This window comes from Heliconius melpomene, chromosome 19 (assembly GCF_056956725.1).
Source record: "Heliconius melpomene rosina isolate 202511_hmr_F chromosome 19, ASM5695672v1, whole genome shotgun sequence".
Lineage (NCBI taxonomy): Eukaryota > Metazoa > Arthropoda > Insecta > Lepidoptera > Nymphalidae > Heliconius > Heliconius melpomene.
Genome location: NC_140407.1, coordinates 14173305 through 14190975, shown reverse-complemented (window position 1 = coordinate 14190975; position 17671 = coordinate 14173305). Strand labels below are relative to the sequence as shown.

At 33.5% G+C, this 17671-nt stretch overlaps 3 protein-coding genes across 4 annotated transcripts; 1 reads left to right on the top strand and 2 right to left on the bottom strand.

The window, feature by feature from the left end:
* The first annotated feature begins 1324 nt into the window (after nt 1–1324).
* capu (formin protein cappuccino) lies at nt 1325–14176 on the top strand. 2 transcript variants are annotated; one of them, XM_085202952.1, is made up of 10 exons: nt 1325–2278; nt 3067–3234; nt 5614–5789; nt 6181–8029; nt 8561–8946; nt 9212–9421; nt 10100–10240; nt 10602–10785; nt 11099–11447; nt 12049–14176. In XM_085202952.1, exons 1-10 carry the CDS (start codon nt 1459–1461, stop codon nt 12155–12157), a joined length of 4392 nt encoding a protein of 1463 aa, XP_085059078.1. In that variant the 5' UTR covers nt 1325–1458; the 3' UTR covers nt 12158–14176. The 2 variants fall into 2 exon arrangements, with proteins under 2 accessions (XP_085059078.1, XP_085059079.1); XM_085202953.1 differs by lacking the exons at nt 1325–2278; nt 3067–3234 and adding an exon at nt 4357–4834.
* Nucleotides 12340–15605, bottom strand: LOC146528963 (uncharacterized). The gene is made up of 2 exons (XM_085202954.1): nt 15411–15605; nt 12340–15321 (listed from the first exon to the last, which is right to left on the bottom strand). Exons 1-2 carry the CDS (start codon nt 15577–15579, stop codon nt 14189–14191), a joined length of 1302 nt encoding a protein of 433 aa, XP_085059080.1. The 5' UTR covers nt 15580–15605; the 3' UTR covers nt 12340–14188.
* A 293-nt stretch (nt 15606–15898) lies between these two features.
* On the bottom strand, nt 15899–17670 carry Gpb5 (Glycoprotein hormone beta 5). The gene is made up of 4 exons (XM_085202812.1): nt 17574–17670; nt 16520–16968; nt 16247–16405; nt 15899–16159 (listed from the first exon to the last, which is right to left on the bottom strand). The coding sequence occupies exons 2-4, from the start codon at nt 16724–16726 to the stop codon at nt 16061–16063; spliced, it is 465 nt and encodes a 154-aa protein (XP_085058938.1). The 5' UTR covers nt 16727–16968; nt 17574–17670; the 3' UTR covers nt 15899–16060.
* Between the last annotated feature and the right edge of the window lies 1 nt (nt 17671).

Sequence of the window (17671 nt, the reverse complement as noted above, 5' to 3'; positions counted from 1 at the left end):
GCAATAAGAAAAACGACGCGAGGCAACCGTCACGTATGCCAAAGCAATGCTTTACTTTACATTTTATATTATAAATCAAGAATTAAATCAGCTTCACGCGGTATCCCGCACAGAGCAGGATAGGCAGATGAAACCTAATGTTAAGACACTCTGTTCCCCACTTTCTGCCGAATTTTGGATGCATTGCGTGTTGAGTGGCAGAACTCAACGCCGCGCTTTGCCTCGACACCAGAGCGAAGAAATGGAAATATAAACGTAAATAAATATTTCACTTCCTTGAGTTCGATCGAACCCACAACCGACGCGTTGTTACACAATAAACTAAAAAATAAAAAATAAATTTATTTAACAGAAAGTAAACGTACTTTGATTTTGTTAAACAAAAGTAATTAATAATAGATTTTACAATTTTGAAACCGATTTCAAGCTAAAGCTACAAGATCCTTACTACAATATTAAATGACTAAGCCTGTTTGTTTATCTTGAGGAACGGAATTGTCTTAATTGTTTTAACACTAGGTTCCCCCTGCAAGCCCTATTACTGCTATGTGCGGAATACAGCGTCAAGCACCATCTAGTTCTTGATTCAGACAACTTTCACTATTTACTATACAAATATAATACTAGATGGCGCTTCCTTGAATTTATATAAATAAGAAAGAAAAATCTTTTTACATATATTATTAAAGCGTTTATATTATTATAACGCCATCTCTATAAAAAAGTAAGTATTTATATTGTACATATCCCACATTGAATCAAAGATGGCGATGGATTGTCGTAAAAGTTTTACGGTTAAACTATACATTTAGAGAAAGTAATAGTAGGTGTATTATGTATTTTACATAGGAATAGAATAGAGTACTTTTATGTTGATTTGAATACCTAAAATATTTATTATGATACATACAATAAATAAGTTGCTACACTACCTTTTGTAGCAGCAATATACTTAAGTCCTAAGGCCTAGTGCCTTTATGAAATAACAATATATTTATGAAAAGAATTAGATATTTTTTTTATATATTATTTAGAACATAAAATTAATATGTCGACTAAAAAAATATAGCGCCATCTATAGAAAAATTCTGTAATTCTGTCATTATATTGTTGTATTCGCTTAAATATATATTTTTCGAGTTTTCATGTTGAAAGAAATAATTTCTTTTTAACATATAAAAAAAAGAATACTTTTATATTTTATTTTATATCTTAAAATTACTACCTAAAGATAAATTTTCCTAACTTTACCCTGACAATGCAGAACTGTCCTAAAATATTGATCAACATCCAACGCCCAACTGCGCAACTGCACCGAATTTCAAAGAACCGAAAGACTGCACCCTCGCACCCCGATAGTTTACCAATATGTAAATCATACATAATCTCTTGACCATACAAAAAAACATTCAAATTAGTGTAATATTTAATTCATATCCCAAGTAGTTTCATACAAAAATGGGCAACACACAAACAGGTGATAAACACCACAAAACCGGTAAATCACCAGCAAAAGGCAAACATTTCATACGAAACTTGAACCGCAAGAGTTCTGGCAAGGAGAGTAAGAAGCACGGCCGTAATAAAACTGCCGGTAAACGAGAGACGTGTGATAAAGAAGTCGATAAAACATCAGAATCTGATAACAATGATGCCATTGAAGCATCCGATAACGATACGGTCGAGTACTTCAAAACATCGGGCCTCGAGGTGGGGCGTGCGAGGACGAGCGTGCACTCAGAGGTAACGGTGGCCAGGTGCGAGCGGCGGTCACCGACCCGCGACCAGTTGCCCGCGTCCGCCGCCTCGCCCGCCGACCCGTCCTCCTCCGACTCAGTGTTTACGGACCCCTTGACGCCGCTCGCCGTCGAGCTCAACCAGTGCTACTACTCCGCGGAGAGCGCGTCCAGCAGCGCTCATGAGGAACTGCCTCGCACCCTCACTCCCCCCCGCGAGGATGCGCCCGCGCAGGCAATAACAGACATGCCGCACGATGGCACCTCTACTTCGCTGTCCACCCGCGATACAATGGAAAAAGAAGTTAAAAATGACGTTTTTGTTGACATAAGTGACAGGGACAACAGTGAAAAGGTGATGGGCGCGATATTAACGAAGTCTAAAGACGACTCCTTAGTTAAGGAGCTCGAGTACAGCCATGATTTTCTCGAAAATAGGTTGAAAGCCTGCCCGGGGCAAACGTCGTTTACTATATCGAGGCATAGGAAAGTAGAACTACCACCAGTGGCCGCGGAGTCATCTCTTAATATTATAGACAACGGTAATAACACTTTACACTTTATATTATTTAGTGTAGTCGGTTGAGCTTATCTTAAATAATATGAGATATATATATAATATATGTACGAGTAAGTATTCTGTGAGATAAAAGATGCGCGCTGATAGACACAGCTGATACATGTCATATGTAACATATTATGTAGGTTCATCACATCTCCTTTTCTCTACATTTTCTTATATTATATATTTAATTATAAAAAAATTTCGTTGTACCATAATTGATGTAGACATACACCATTTGTACCATAAATAGAAAAGTAAAATAAGTGCAGATATTATATCTGCACTTATTTTACTTTTCTATTTTTTATTCTAGAGGGAACCTGGGAACCTAGCATTTAGACTATCCATTAAGACACTTCCTTTCCCACTTTCAGCTGAATGGTGTGGGCATTGCATGTTGAAAGTCAAGTTCAACGCGGCGGTTTGCCTCCTTACTACCAAAGCAAGGAAAACGAATCAATTCTTGGGATTCGAACCCAGAAGTGCCCAGAACTTACATTAATAAATAGACACTGGGAATAAAATTAATAGATACTCTTATTTTCTCGCTCTGGTAACAAGATCATTCACGGCGTTGAGTTGAGACACTTAAAAAGCAATTGTAGAATTGCGCGGAAGGTAAATGTTAATGGGAAACCGAGTGAATGAATTTTGAATTTGAATTTTAAATTTATATTTATTATTTTTCTTTATAGGTATATATTATTATTAATTTTAATTTAGCGTATACAATAAAGATATTTAATTATTATTATTGTATTTCAGATACTCCGAGCACTCGTCACTCCAGCGTGAGCGACGTGCCCATGTCCGATTCCAATGTGCTAAGGAAAGTTGCTTCACTAACACTCGATAAACATAGTGAATCTAAAGTAATACGCCCAAAATTTGTACCTGAGAAATTAGATTTCCAAATTTATGAAAAATTTGAAGGTATGCATTTTGATTTTTTCAGCAATATTGTCTTTAAATAGACGTAATTGTCTTTTAATAGACATAATTGTAAGTGATGAACATTAGTTTACAAGAAATATTTATATTCTTAAATATTCCTTTTTTTCCTATTCCGGGATGAAAGTAGAAATATAAAAATTGAAACAAAAATATCCTGTAAGTTGTCACTAGAGTTGTGTTAAATTATCAAACATAGTTTTACGTGTGGTTCTCATAAAAATGCATTATCGTAGAAAGCAAACGTAAATTATGGACGAGCGTGACTCTTACCATTAAGCAACTTCATTTTTGTCACAAAAAATATAGCTCATATACGATTCAATTAAAATATGTACTTAGATTTTTCTCTCACTGTTATTTTTTAATCAAATCAGCTTCACGATGTATCCCGCAAACAGCAGGGTAGACAGAGGGAACCTCCCACTTTCTGCCGAATTCTGGAGGCATTGCGTGTTGAGTGGCAGAGCTCAACGCCACGCTTTGCCTCGACACCAGGGCGGAGAAATGGAAATATAAACGTAAATAAATATGTCACTTCCTCGAGTGGAGATCGAACCCACAACCGCCGCGTCTACAGTCACACTATTGTGCCGCTGCGCCACGACCTCTTTTTTTACTTCATGCTATATCCCGCACACAGCAGGAAAGGCAGAGGGGACCTAATGTTAAGACACTCCGTTTCCATTAAGACACTTCCGTTCCCCGCTCTCCAACTAATTCTGAAGGCATTGCGAGTTGAGTGGCGACAACGTTACCAGATCTAGAAAACAAGCGGTATACAGCGTGAACGTGAAGCGTATTTCCTCGAGTGGCATTCGAACACACAACCTATCGTTTTTATATTGACATGCGTTTGCCCTTTCATAATGTTGAAATATTAAAAAAGTACTAAATAAAAACATCGCACAGTAGACGTCTATATGGTTTTCATTAATTTCAGCATTCATTTTCTTTTGATCGTTTAGCGCTCGCGGTCTTACCACTTAAAAATAAATGTACCTATTAACGCATAGATAATATGATTTGTTATCTTGAATTACCCATTAACATGTAGCGTTATTAGATATTGCTATCTTAATAAAATCATTTCGCAATTTTCGCATCAGTACAGATAAAGCGGCGCTCCGTACCTACGTGACCTACAAAGTCCTATTCAAAATGCAATTTTCGTCGAATCGTTTAAACTTCACAACATCGGTAGCGCATTATAACTATGTAAAGTTGTTAAGTAAAAATCGAACGGCAAGGAAGAGAGTGCAAGATATAGTGACTATATTAGGTTTACATTCAGACGATCCGGCGCCATTTACACCTAAAAATGATGTTAATTTCCATTCTATTTACGAAAAGTGGACTAAAAAAGCATTAGTGTTATATGTGACTAAGACCTTAAAGTGTAAAGATACAATTTTCTCGTGCTTAAAATTTAAAATGAATGTGTATAGTGAATATTTCATTATGGAGATTGAGTGTGATCTACGAACGAGAACTATGACTTTTTTGTTTTATTGTGAAGAAGGAAAATTTTGGATAATTAATTTAACAAATGCCCTTTCAACGTATAAGAAATTTAGTAATAGTAAGTTTGTGTAAAAACCAACAGTACATTGCAGAATTGTTCAATTCAATAATTATTATAAACTATTATTTATGTCTATGTATACATATATGAAGTCACTTGCTTAAAAACTTATATGTTATTATAATAATATTACATAATATAATTAGCATGACTTATTTGTTAACCGTAGCATTAATCTATAAACAAAAAATACGTTTAAAATTATACAAAATTAAATCATAATTTACTTTACACAATATAATAAATAAATTTTATATTTTATTATCAAAAGATGTATAAGAATCGATATTTTGTATCTTTTTTCATAAAATAATATCTTCTTTGTATTTGTAATAATCCGATAATATTTTAAAGAACCTTGTTTACATTTCTTTACTTAATTCTTTATTTTTGTTATACTAATAGGACCACTTTGGATATGGCAACTTTTATTATAAAGTTTTGAAACAATACGTCAACTTTCAAAGTGACATATTGACAATTTATTTTGGTTGCTAAATTAGTTTGTGTTTTGTATGCTTACTTTTGTTCTCTTAAACTCGTGTAAATCATTTAAATTTTGGATGTACAGGTATTATTTCATACGGCATAACATTAATATATATTATTGCTAAAATAGTTCTAAAACTTTTTTTAGCTTTTAATATTTTATCTATCTTTAAAATAATATGTATATTTTAATATAAAACTTAAATTTTATAAAGTTTTTAGAGTTCAACATTTCTGTTCTTTATTGTGTGATAAATGTTGTTATTTCGAGTTTTTATTATTTTCAGGGCAGATGCTTTTAAATTGGTTTCTATCGTCTGTATCAGAAGATAGCCACTTAAAAAACGTCTTAAATACTCAAGATCTGAAAACACTTGGCATCCAGTACTGTACTCACCTACTTGCTGCAGGTGTGCTTCGTCAAATACCAGATAAGAATGCACCCACAGAAAATATATTTAAGGTACCAAATAATATTTACTTTTGAATAATCATATTGTAATTATAGAATATAATTTTTATATAATACCCTAAATTTACCACCTATTTTCATTGAAATATAGACTCAGTATTATATAGCACATACTTTAGTGGAGATCTCAGCTTTTGTTAGTATATAGCAGTAGTCCCTATGTATAAATAGACATAGAGAAGGTATATACTCTATACTTATGTATATAGTTTTATTTTATTAAGAGCAAGATAAACCTTTATTTCATTCTCCCTTAAGCCTTTTCTATTGACATGTCTGTTAAAACATAGGGACTGTTTAATGTTTTTTTTTGGTATAGATAATATGTTATGATGATTTTTGTATTACTCCATAGATAATGAGGAATTTTACTTCTTTTCAGCCTAACCTAATGTATTATTGGTCTCACATGGAGATGCCAGTGTCACAAGGAATAACACCAGGAAGGCTAGACACAACCTCTTGGCCACCTGATATTGAACAAAAAAAACAGAATCAAATTATAAACAATTCATTGGTAGAAAATGATTATAACAAACATAGTATTGAAGTTGTTAGAGATATAGCAGAAGCCAATCTTGTCATTTCAAAACTTAAAAAGAAACTACAAGAATTAGAATATCAGTTAGAAGATTATAAAATTAATACTCATTTAAGTATTAGTACAAAAACTGATCAAAATAATTTATCAAATAAACATCAGATTGAATTAGCTCATAAAGAAATACAAACCAACAATATTGAAAACAATAGGCTGGAAACTAAAACTGTGATAAGCACTTTTAAAGATGATAACCATTTAAGAACAAATGTAAATATGATGAATGATTCCACTATAGAATTAAGTAGATTAGGTTACAAAAGTGATTTAATGTGTAAAGATACACAAACATCAACGGAAATAAGATCTGAAAAAATTGAAAATTATTGTAAATTGAACAAAAGTCGAGATTTTAATAGTACATATTGGAAAGACGAGTTAATTGATAGCAATGGTAATAATAATAAATTCAATGGTAATAAAGAAATAGAAATGTTAATTGTAAATCATGATATTTTATGTAGTAGTCACAAATTATTAGAAGAACCCAAGTTAAATGTAACAAGTGAAAGCTCTTCAGAAGTATCATTTTTAAGCACAACAAATGAAATATTAAGCGATAAAAGTAAAAATTCAGTAACATCAATAACAGAAGATAAAGAAATAGATTTGAATAATGAAAACTCCTCAGAAAAGTTACCAATTAAAGCATTAGATGATTCCCTTGAACTAATGCAATCTGAAAGAAACCAAACAGATAATAGAGACATAGTGAAGATAAATATTGAATCGTCTGATAAAGCTATGAGTACTTTAAGTCAACCAATATCTCCACCCCCTCCTCCACTCCCTGGGATGTCGCCTTCGCCGCCTCCTATGCCAGGAACAGACAGTCATTCCATGGAATCAAATTTAGTGAACCATATATTTGACAATGATACTTTAAATAAGGAAATTTCTTTATCTCAAACTGTACCTGAATCTCCAACTCATCCATTATCTGACTTTAGCCAAGAGTCTGTACAACCTACTATAACTGAAAGTGAATCTACATTACTGTCTACACCAGACATAGGAGAGACGCTGTTACCTTCTCAAGATAGTCTAGTGCCTTCTCAATCTAGCATGGAATCTTCATCTTTATCTATTCCCTCCCCGCCTTCGATGTCCAACATGGGCATTTCCACACCTGATATCACTTCAGCTCCTATTCCGCCTCCTATGTCTGAAATGGAGCCTCCACCTCCTCCCATGGCCGTCTTAGGACCTCCACCTCCTCCTATGCCAGGTATGGAACCTCCACCAGTTTCAATGCCAGGAATGGGTCCTCCACCTCCTATGCCATGTCTGGGACCTCCTCCTCCTCCCATGCCGGGGATGGGTCCTCCACCTCCTCCTATGCCAGGTATGGGACTACCTCCTCCTCCCATGCCGGGAATAGGTCCTCCACCACCTCCCATGCCTGGGATGTGTCCCCCACCTCCTCCAATGCCAGGTATGGGGCCTCCCCCGCCTCCTATGCCAGGTATGGGGCCTCCCCCGCCCCCCATGCCGGGAGGGGCGCCCCCTCCACCGCCTATGACAGGTTTCGGGGCAAGTCCGGGAATCCCTCCGCCGCCACCCCCAGCGAGTACAGGACCTGTGCCATTCCCCGCGCCGCCAGTAGGGGGCTGGAATACTCAAAGAGCCAGTGAGTTATATTATTATATTTTACACAATAAGTATCACTAAAATCCAATTAAATATAACTTGCACTTCATAGTTCAGGCTATGTAAGCTGATAGGAAACATCATTAAATACTCACAATTTATTGTAAAAAAAATTATTACATGGTGACATGTATGCAGACATTCCATTGCGACTGAAACACAATGTTTGATCCCCACTCTAGGGAATGTATTATTATTTATTAATTTTGCATTTCTTCACTCTGGCACCAAGGCATAAAGCCCGGCGTTGAGTTCCGCCACTCAACACGCATTGCCTCGAAAAATTCGTTTGAAAGTGGGAATCGAATGTCTTAACACTAGGTTCCCTCTGTCTACTCTGCTTTATTTTCCGAGTTCCTTCAGTTTTTTTGTTATTATTTCAATTCACCCTAAATCCCTCATATAGCAGGAAAGGCAGAGGGGATCTGGGAATTTCATTTCCCCAGATTATAAATAATGCAATTAATTCAATAATTCTATGCCTAATTCTATTTACGTTTGTTGATTTTAGCAATGAGAAAAATTCCTATAAAGCCAGCGGCTCCTATGAAACCTTTATATTGGACTCGTATACTGGCAACATCTACACCTCCACAAGGTGAACTGGACTCATCAGGACTTAAACCACTATGGCTAGAAATAGAGGAAGCAAAATTAGATAATATAGATGAATTCACCGATTTATTCTCACGTCAAGTTGTCAAAGCACCGGTTAAAAAGAAAGTTGAAGTGAAAACAAAAATTCAACCAGTAAAAATTTTGGACAGCAAAAGATCTCAGAATGTCGGCATATTGGCACAAAGTCTACACGTTGAGTTTTCTGAAATAGAAAACGCAATATACAATTTTGATACATCTGTGGTCAGCTTAGAAGCGCTGCAACAAATATATGAGCTGGTATGTTATTTTTTATAGCTTTTCAATGATTCTCGCGCATACCCATTTAGACACAGGGAATCTGGGAATCTAGTGTAGAGACACTCTGATCTCATTGAAACATATCCGGTCCCCACTTTCCGCCGATCCTCAAGAGGCATTACGTGTTGAGTGGCGCCGCGACTCACTGCCGACTTGAACCCACAAGCTGTCCGGCTTACAATAATACACTAGTGCGAAACAAAGGCCTCAATAATAAATAACAGATTTTCTTCTCTTTCTTCAGAGGGCATCAGAGGAAGAGCTGATGCTCATCAAGGAGCACCTAGCCAATAAGCCGGACGTACCGCTGGACAAGCCTGAGGCATTTCTACACGACTTATCCGGAATCCACAGTTTCGCTGAGAGGATCTCCTGTTTCACATTCCAAGCGGAATTTGATGACGCCGTCAATACTATTATGCACAAATTGGACAATTTGAAACACACTTGTGAGGTTTGTATTGGTAAAACATGTAGCAAAAATTTTGTATACCTTACTACGTTGCTATGGACGGAGTTTCAAGCTTGGCACAATTATAGTTTATATAGAGAAGTGGTACAGAATGTTAATAAATATATAATGCATAGAAAAATACATTAAATGAAATTGATTTGTATAAAGTGGCATACACATGTTGCTTTCGCAACACATATTTCAGTTTATCAGGGTTCTTTTGTTTGTATAGTTCTCTAGTCTATAAATATTATAATATTTTTCTGTATTTTAATATTCTTTCAATGGTGGTCATTTCTCTCTTGAATAAATATTATCTATAAGTATCATGTATATGGTATATTTTTTGTAAAATTAAATATTATTTTTCCTATTAAATTTAAATAATTAAATGTTCCCGGCAATTTATACAAAAAAAAATTATAATTGTGTTAAATTGTAAATCGTATATCAATTACCACCTGGGGAAAATTAATTATCTTTATTTCCTTACTCTGTTACCACAAAAAAACATGGCTGTTTCAAATATTGTATTGAAAGAAAAAATGGAGCGTTTTAAGACTTAGGAGAAGAAAAGACTAGAGAGAGAAGACTAAAATATGCGGGGTACAGCGTGTCGTGAAAATAAAAAAAGTCATAATATAATTAATTGACAAACACATTTTTTTAAATTTTTAGTTTCTTATGACGAGTGAATCTCTGAAGCAGTTGTTTGCAATAATTTTGACATTAGGCAATTATATGAACGGCGGGAACTGTCAAAGAGGACAAGCAGATGGGTTCGGATTAGAAATACTGTCAAAATTAAAAGATGTAAAGGTAAGATATCAGTGGCATATTCTAATATATTTTTTTCTGTGTTTTGAGTTCGTCGTGACGCAGGGACATTAGCGTGCAACTCTAACGCTATGGTTATGGGATGTCCGAATCGCACTGAACGGAGTGAAATATTTAATAAATTAATTCCTTCACAACTGTAAAACTTGAAAGCGAGGCGTTGAGACCTGCCATTCGACACGCAATGCCTCCAGATTTCGGCAGAAAGTGGGGAATGGAGTGTCTTAACACTAGGTTCTCTCTGCCTAACCTGCTGTGTGCGGGATACAGGGTGAAGCTGAGTTCATTTGATTTTAAAAACGTTTATCGACTAGTGTTACTATTTTCACTGTCATTGTTGTAGTCGAAGCAGTCGACGGTGACGCTGCTGCACTTCATAGTGCGCACGTACACACGCGCTAGGGGCGGCGCGCTGGCAGCCGCGTGCGCGCTACCCGTGCCCGAGCCCGGCGACGTGCAGCGCGCCGCCGCGCTCGACTTCGCGGACGTCGCGGCGCACCTCAACACGCTCCGGACTAATCTTGATGGTGAGTCACATGGTCATCATTTGATTCTTCTAACTGGATGGAGGAACTCTTGGAGATCTCGGCCCTTGCTCTGGATAGATGCGACACAAGCGTTCGGCTTGTTACGCATCTATCTATAAGCTACAGATACCAGAGGGAACCTAGTATTAAAATACTTCATTCAACACTTTATGGTGAATTTCCAAAGAAAATCATCTCTGAGGAAATTTTAACATTAACCCAGAAACGTAATCTAACAGCATCCATTAATATAATTTAATTCTAATTCCATTTATTGTTCTTTATTTATATGTATATATAATTTCTTTCACAGATTGCAGAGATAAAATGGAGAAAGTGATCGAAACAGATATATCACCTAAAGGTGATGATGATGAAAATGAAACAGAAAAATCCGGAGAAACGTCAAAAAGATTAGAAGTGTTCAAAGAAAAAATGACAACTTTTCTAAATGCCGCCGAAGAAAAACTCAAAATCGAAAACGAGAATATGTGTGAATGTCGCAATAAATTTATAGCGACTGTTAAATTTTATCAATACTCCCCAAAATGTGGTAAACTTGATGATTGTGAGCCGAAGGAGTTTTTCTCCCTGTGGACTTCATTTTGTAGTGATTTTAAGGATATTTACAAAAAGGAAGAACAAATTGCTATTAAAGAGAAGTATGTATTACTCTTTCTTATTTTTTTTTAGATTCACGCTGTATCCTGCATGGAACTAAAAGGGAACATAGTGTTAACATACTTTCCGCGCAATTTTAGACTGTGCATATCTAATGGCGAAGCTCACCGCGACACTAACGAGCAACAGCGAAGTCACAAACTGATCACTCATTTAAAAAATGTATTTGTTCTAATTCATTTTTTTGTTAAAACATTTCGAGGTTTAAAATACCGTGAAAAAATAAAGCTACAGAATAGGTACGAATAACTAGCGACCTACCCGCAGCTTTACCCGCTTGTTGTTAATATAGCCAAATGCTACAAGTTTTTTCATAAATTGTAGCCTATTTTTTATTTTTATGTGTAAGCCATATTACTTTAAAGTTTCATCTAAATCTGTTCAGAAGTTTTTACATGAATAAACACCCCTTTGAACAATACAATATTTGAACAAACATCCATTCTCACAAACATTATTATTATTTACATTTATAATATTAGGAGGATGCATTTTACAAATATGTGTGCAAGCTAAGCTAATAATAAGCTAATAATAATAATTGAAAGAAAAATGTATTTATTTACTCCATTTCTGTTTCAGATTAAAAGAAACTAAGAAAATGCAATGTGAAAGGAAAGCGAATACACAGCCTAAGAAAGAGGGTGGTCTCAAGGCGCGACTCCAAAAGTTATCAAGTATTAGAAAATAATTTTTTTTTTACGAAACATTAACGGAGCTAGATTTGAACCCGCGCCACTTTTAAAGAATGTCCATGTGTTCTGACTACTAAACCATACGTTCAGAGCGTTTAGACTGTTTCTAAGATAAGCGGGTCTGAACCTCGCTACGCTCAAATTTTTGTTTCCTAAATAAAATATTTTTCTTTCCTTAGTGTGAAATAACATTTTAAAAATGTAATATTGGTTATAGTTCAATACGAAATAACATTTAACAATCGGGCCAGTGATAATATTAGTATGAGTAAAATAAATATTTAAAGAATTGCCAAAATTTTTAAATAACGCTTTAAATTAATAAGCTTTTATGGTACTACAATTTTTCTATAGATATTAAGAATCGAAAAATACATACAAACAGTTAATTGTAAAAGTAAAACATATAATATGTATGTACTACTTAATTAAATGATATGAATATTTAATATACACCACTTATACTGTATATAAAAAAAGATATATCAAAATATAAGTTTTTTTTGTAAAAAAGAACTTTTGAAAAGATATAAGGAACTAATAAGTTTTAAAATATATTGTTTGTTACGTTTGAAATTATTAGAATTAGCTTTACATTGTATCCTGCTTATAACAACAGATAGAGGGCCAGTCTCTCAAGAGGGAGTCGAACCCACAACCGTCGCTTTTGCAGTCAATTGATCATAATGGATAATACTTTACTATATGTTATTTGTGGAATATATAATTAGTAATGTTATTACCATTAAAATAATGTAATTTTAAAAGCCATTTATCGAAATTCTACTATAGTAACATTTCTTTTTTTATAAACCACCAGAATTATTTCCAAGATTAAAAACTTCATGAACTTGAATATATAAATATAATAATAAAATATACTCCCAGATAAAACTATCTGCCTGGTGAATGAATTGACTTGGATTTTCCCTTATATTAAATTCTATTTATTATAAGAAGGTTGTGGAACATCAAACATTTATAATATGGTCATCAGATTTATAATAATGAAAGATTTCATACTCTGTAAAAATATTTGATTAATTAATCTGTGATTGGTGAAATAATAAATATTATATTCAGGTTATAAATATTAAACATCTATTTCAAATATATGATTATATACTGGAGTTCCATGGATATACAAATAAGTATAATTTAGGAAAACACTGAGATTTGCTCATTTTTATACAAACATTTCTAATATTTAAATATTTTTTTAATATAATATCAATCCTTCAAAATTTGTTAAATATCAATTGTCCAATGTTAGAGGAATTCATGTTGTATTTATTAAAATTTCTGTCCTTATGATGATGTGATTGTGGGTTCAATCGCAATTTGGTGATATGAGGTGTGGTGTTGATATCCACTGCTCAGCAAGCAATGTTTAAAATTCAGACCGAGAATGAAGTGACTTAATACTCCTCTCCCACCTACCCTACTATATATGTATGGGATAAACCATAAAACTAAAACTTCAATAATGATATAATTAAAAGTTTAATTCAATTTTTTTTTTTTTTTTATATTTGTATATAAGAATTATGCTTATTATATATTCATGAAGCTAAAACACATTTATAACTTGCTCTATTATATTCTTAAAAGAATTGTATATCATGATAAAATATTTTATAGTTTTAAATATTTAATTGTTTCTTTAAAATATACGCTATGTGTATATTCTTTAAACAAAGTACCTGATATATGATTTAAAAGTTAAATATATTGCCAGATAAATAGAAAAAACAAAAAAAAAATCTTTACAGTAAGGGCACTTCCAAATTTTTTATTTTACAGATTAAAATGTTATATCTATACAAAAATTGGGTTCCTTATATTGATCCAGACATGTATGAGATGGAATCAAACATTGCTAATATTGCACTTTTCTATTTAACTGAAAATATCTGCAACATCTTATTGTTTATGATTATATCTACATAAATGGTGCTTATGTGTAATTAAGTTTTGTATTGAAAATAGTGGAATAATACATTTTTTTCTACAAATCTCTGTTTTATTTAATTATATGCAGAACATTTTTCTTCCCATATTTTTTGAAATTTCCTTTCAAATTTTCGCCTGTTTATTAAAACAGAGTCCAGTTTAAGTAAATTACTTTTTAAGGCCTGCCACTGCATAAAACTTAAATGACTTGTAAGGGAGTTTTTATTTGAATCATTTCGTAATGATTCTTCATTACTTATAAATTCTTTTAATGAATGTCTGTCTGATACATTTTTAATTGAATGATCTTCTCTTACTTTGCCAACTGATGGATTTGTTAATATTGGAGGCAAATCTTTACTTAAAAGTTTAAAGCTCTCTCTAGATACAGCTTCACCAAAATCTGTATGTATATTCATCCATGTTTTTTTAGATTTTACATTACTTACATCAAATGTTGGCAATGTCATCTCCATTATGGGCTCCTCTTCTATGTTTTTCTTATTTTTGTTAATGCTATCTACATATTTTAATATATTTTCACACAAGTCTCCTTCATTATCTTCTTCCATTAATGAATCAAAATTTACGACTAACTTCTGGGACCATTCAAACCTGTGCACATCATTTAAATGTTTCATATCTACCCATTCTTCCAAGTCCAATGGCAGATTATATTTATCAGGTAAAAAGTTTAAGCCTTTTCGAGTCAATTTATTTAAAAATGGATATAATTGTCTATACCAATTACATGAGTGCTGCAACAATACTAGAGCCATTGACCATATCCTACTCAATAAAGCATAAGGCATTAGACACATCCAATGACTTTCACCTCTTTTAATTCTGTCCAGGTAAAATATTGCAGCTTGTTTAGAACATAATGCAATTCTGAACATAATTTTAGAAAACGACATTAATCTGACTAAAATATATTCTAGCATTTGTCTTGTAGGAATATATTCCATCTCACCCGTATTTGGTAACATGTCAATAAAATTCTGAGTATCTTTCATAAGCGATAAACTCAAATATTTACGTAAAGCAGAATTTACCTTCTTAAAATATCGATATCCTATGTCGCTACGAAATTTTTTGTCATATTTATATAAAAATTGCGATAGTATAGCGCTTTCTTTATGCAGGGGAGATTGTTTCGACAAGGTTCGGACAATAGAACCGCAAGATTGTTTGAGATTTTGTATATCTGAAATTAATTTACGAGTTGTTAGGTAAGTAGTAGTGTAGTAAATATTAAAATTTAAATAACGCGTTTAAATTTACTTTACTACTTACCGGCTGTTATGTTTTGAACACAAGGAGTCGTATTAATTGGAGGAGGTAATAGTCTCCTATCATTCCAGGGTTCCAACATATTTCTGTATATTATCCAAAATAATAAAATAAAATTTATATTAAACAATGTTGTTGTTTTGCTTGTATCATGTATGTACAATATGTACATAACCTATAAATTCGTTGACATTTGACAATGACAAGAAAGTAAGTTTGACAGTTTTTTGTGAAACACAAAACGTCAATGCCATATAGTACCATTCACGTTTTCTCAATTATATAAAATTAATAATATTAATAATAATTAAACATTTATAAGTTAAAATATAAAATTAAAAAAATGCTTCTTATTACATAAATTTAATTATTATTATACAATAGGTAATATTATTTTCATTTTTTTTATTATAATGAGCTTATAATGTGTATAAGATGGAGAATAGTTAAATCGACGACAAACTTTCTGAATATAATTTACATATACATATAAATAAAACAAATTTTTAACACAAAAATTTATTGTACTATTTAAAAATGTGACTTGCAACTATTTTTATTCTAGACGAAATAACGTTATGCAGATTAACATTCCATATCATTGTAGAGAGATACCTCTATAGAGCATATGTTCCTAGATACCATTTAGGAACCTATTCTACATCGTCTAACTGGTCCCTCACCAATTGGTCACCAAGTAAAGAATAATCGGGTGGTAGCCACTCGCAGCTAGTATCTTCAGAAGAACAAACCTAAAATAAGAAGAGATGATTAAAAAACTATTCAGAAATTTATATATCACTTTTATTTATATTAAACAGTATAAAATTACGATATACCTGACATTTGCAATTTACAGCTTCAACAAAGTGATATAATTCGGTCCCAGGCTCCACATCAGGATCACAAAATCTTAGCTTAACTGATGCATGCTTCCTCTCGCCGTGCACGCAGACCGGATGAAAAGATTCTTTATATGGAAATTGCCAGTGGGCAGTCTAGAAATATAGGTTGATTAAAAAATTGATTGCTATGATGAATCCATGGCTTTCGGATAACATTCAAGTCGAAGAGGTGTGAATTACACTTTAAAAAAAATAACTAGTACGTACCTCATAAGACAAGCAATACCCCCAGCACGATTTTATTTTGACGTCATCCCAACAGCGTTGACCGTTAAGATCAGTTTGCACAGCTTTATGAGTATACCGCTTAAGCTTACAACGAGAATTCGACTGGGCTTGTGCACAACATATGGTCAAACTAAATAGTACCCACGTTAACAAGAACACACTACGACTGTGCCCACTTAGCCACATTGTGTATTATTTTATTTTGAAACAAAACTAATATACACTCTTTGTCTAATGCTTTCCTCCTTGTGTTTGAGTACATTTCTTAGAAAGGCTCTTTTATAAGGGAACGGAGAAGACGTCAGGACATTATTTCCATGACATTTCACATCACAACGTCGTTCAAACCATTAGCTTTTGCGCCGGACAAGAATAAAAAGTTGCCGAATATATTTGCATAGTTTTAATACGGTTGTTTAACGATTTACCTTTAAAAAGTTAGTAACAAATATAAAACAAATTAATTCAGGTCACGCTGTATTCCGCACACAGCAGGGTAGGTAGAGAGAACCTAGTGTTAAGTCATTCCGCTCCCTACATTCCGACGAAAAATGAAAATATGAATTTAAATAAAAATTACATTTTCTGGAGTGGGGATCAAACCTACAATCAGTCACGTTTATAGTTTTTACACACTAGTGCTCCTACGCCACGACTGGCCTCCAGGTGGAAAAATTTGTACCATTTTGATAATGATTATCAAAATGCTATGGAATTACTATGACGATTGCTAATAATAGTCAATCGAAACTACGTCTACGTGTTGTAATTGAAATTAGGTGAGGCCAATCCTAGCGCAGTGGAAACCACTCGTAGAAATGAAATAATAATATTTTTTTCCTCTGGTGTCGATCAAACCGCAGCGTTGAGTTCCGCCACTCAACACGCAATTACTCCAGAATTCAGCGGAAATTTCGGAGTTCGGAGTGTCTTAACACTAGGCTTCCTCTGCCATTCTGCTAATTGCCAGTAAAGCGTGAAACTAAAAAGTTAAAACTTAAAAATTTAAACATAAGTTATAAGCGCAACTCACAAACTCTTAAATTATCTATCTATATTTAAGAATTAATGCTGGTTAGCTCAAATGTAAGTAAATGTTAACTAAAACTTATAAATGACATTACTTTGACA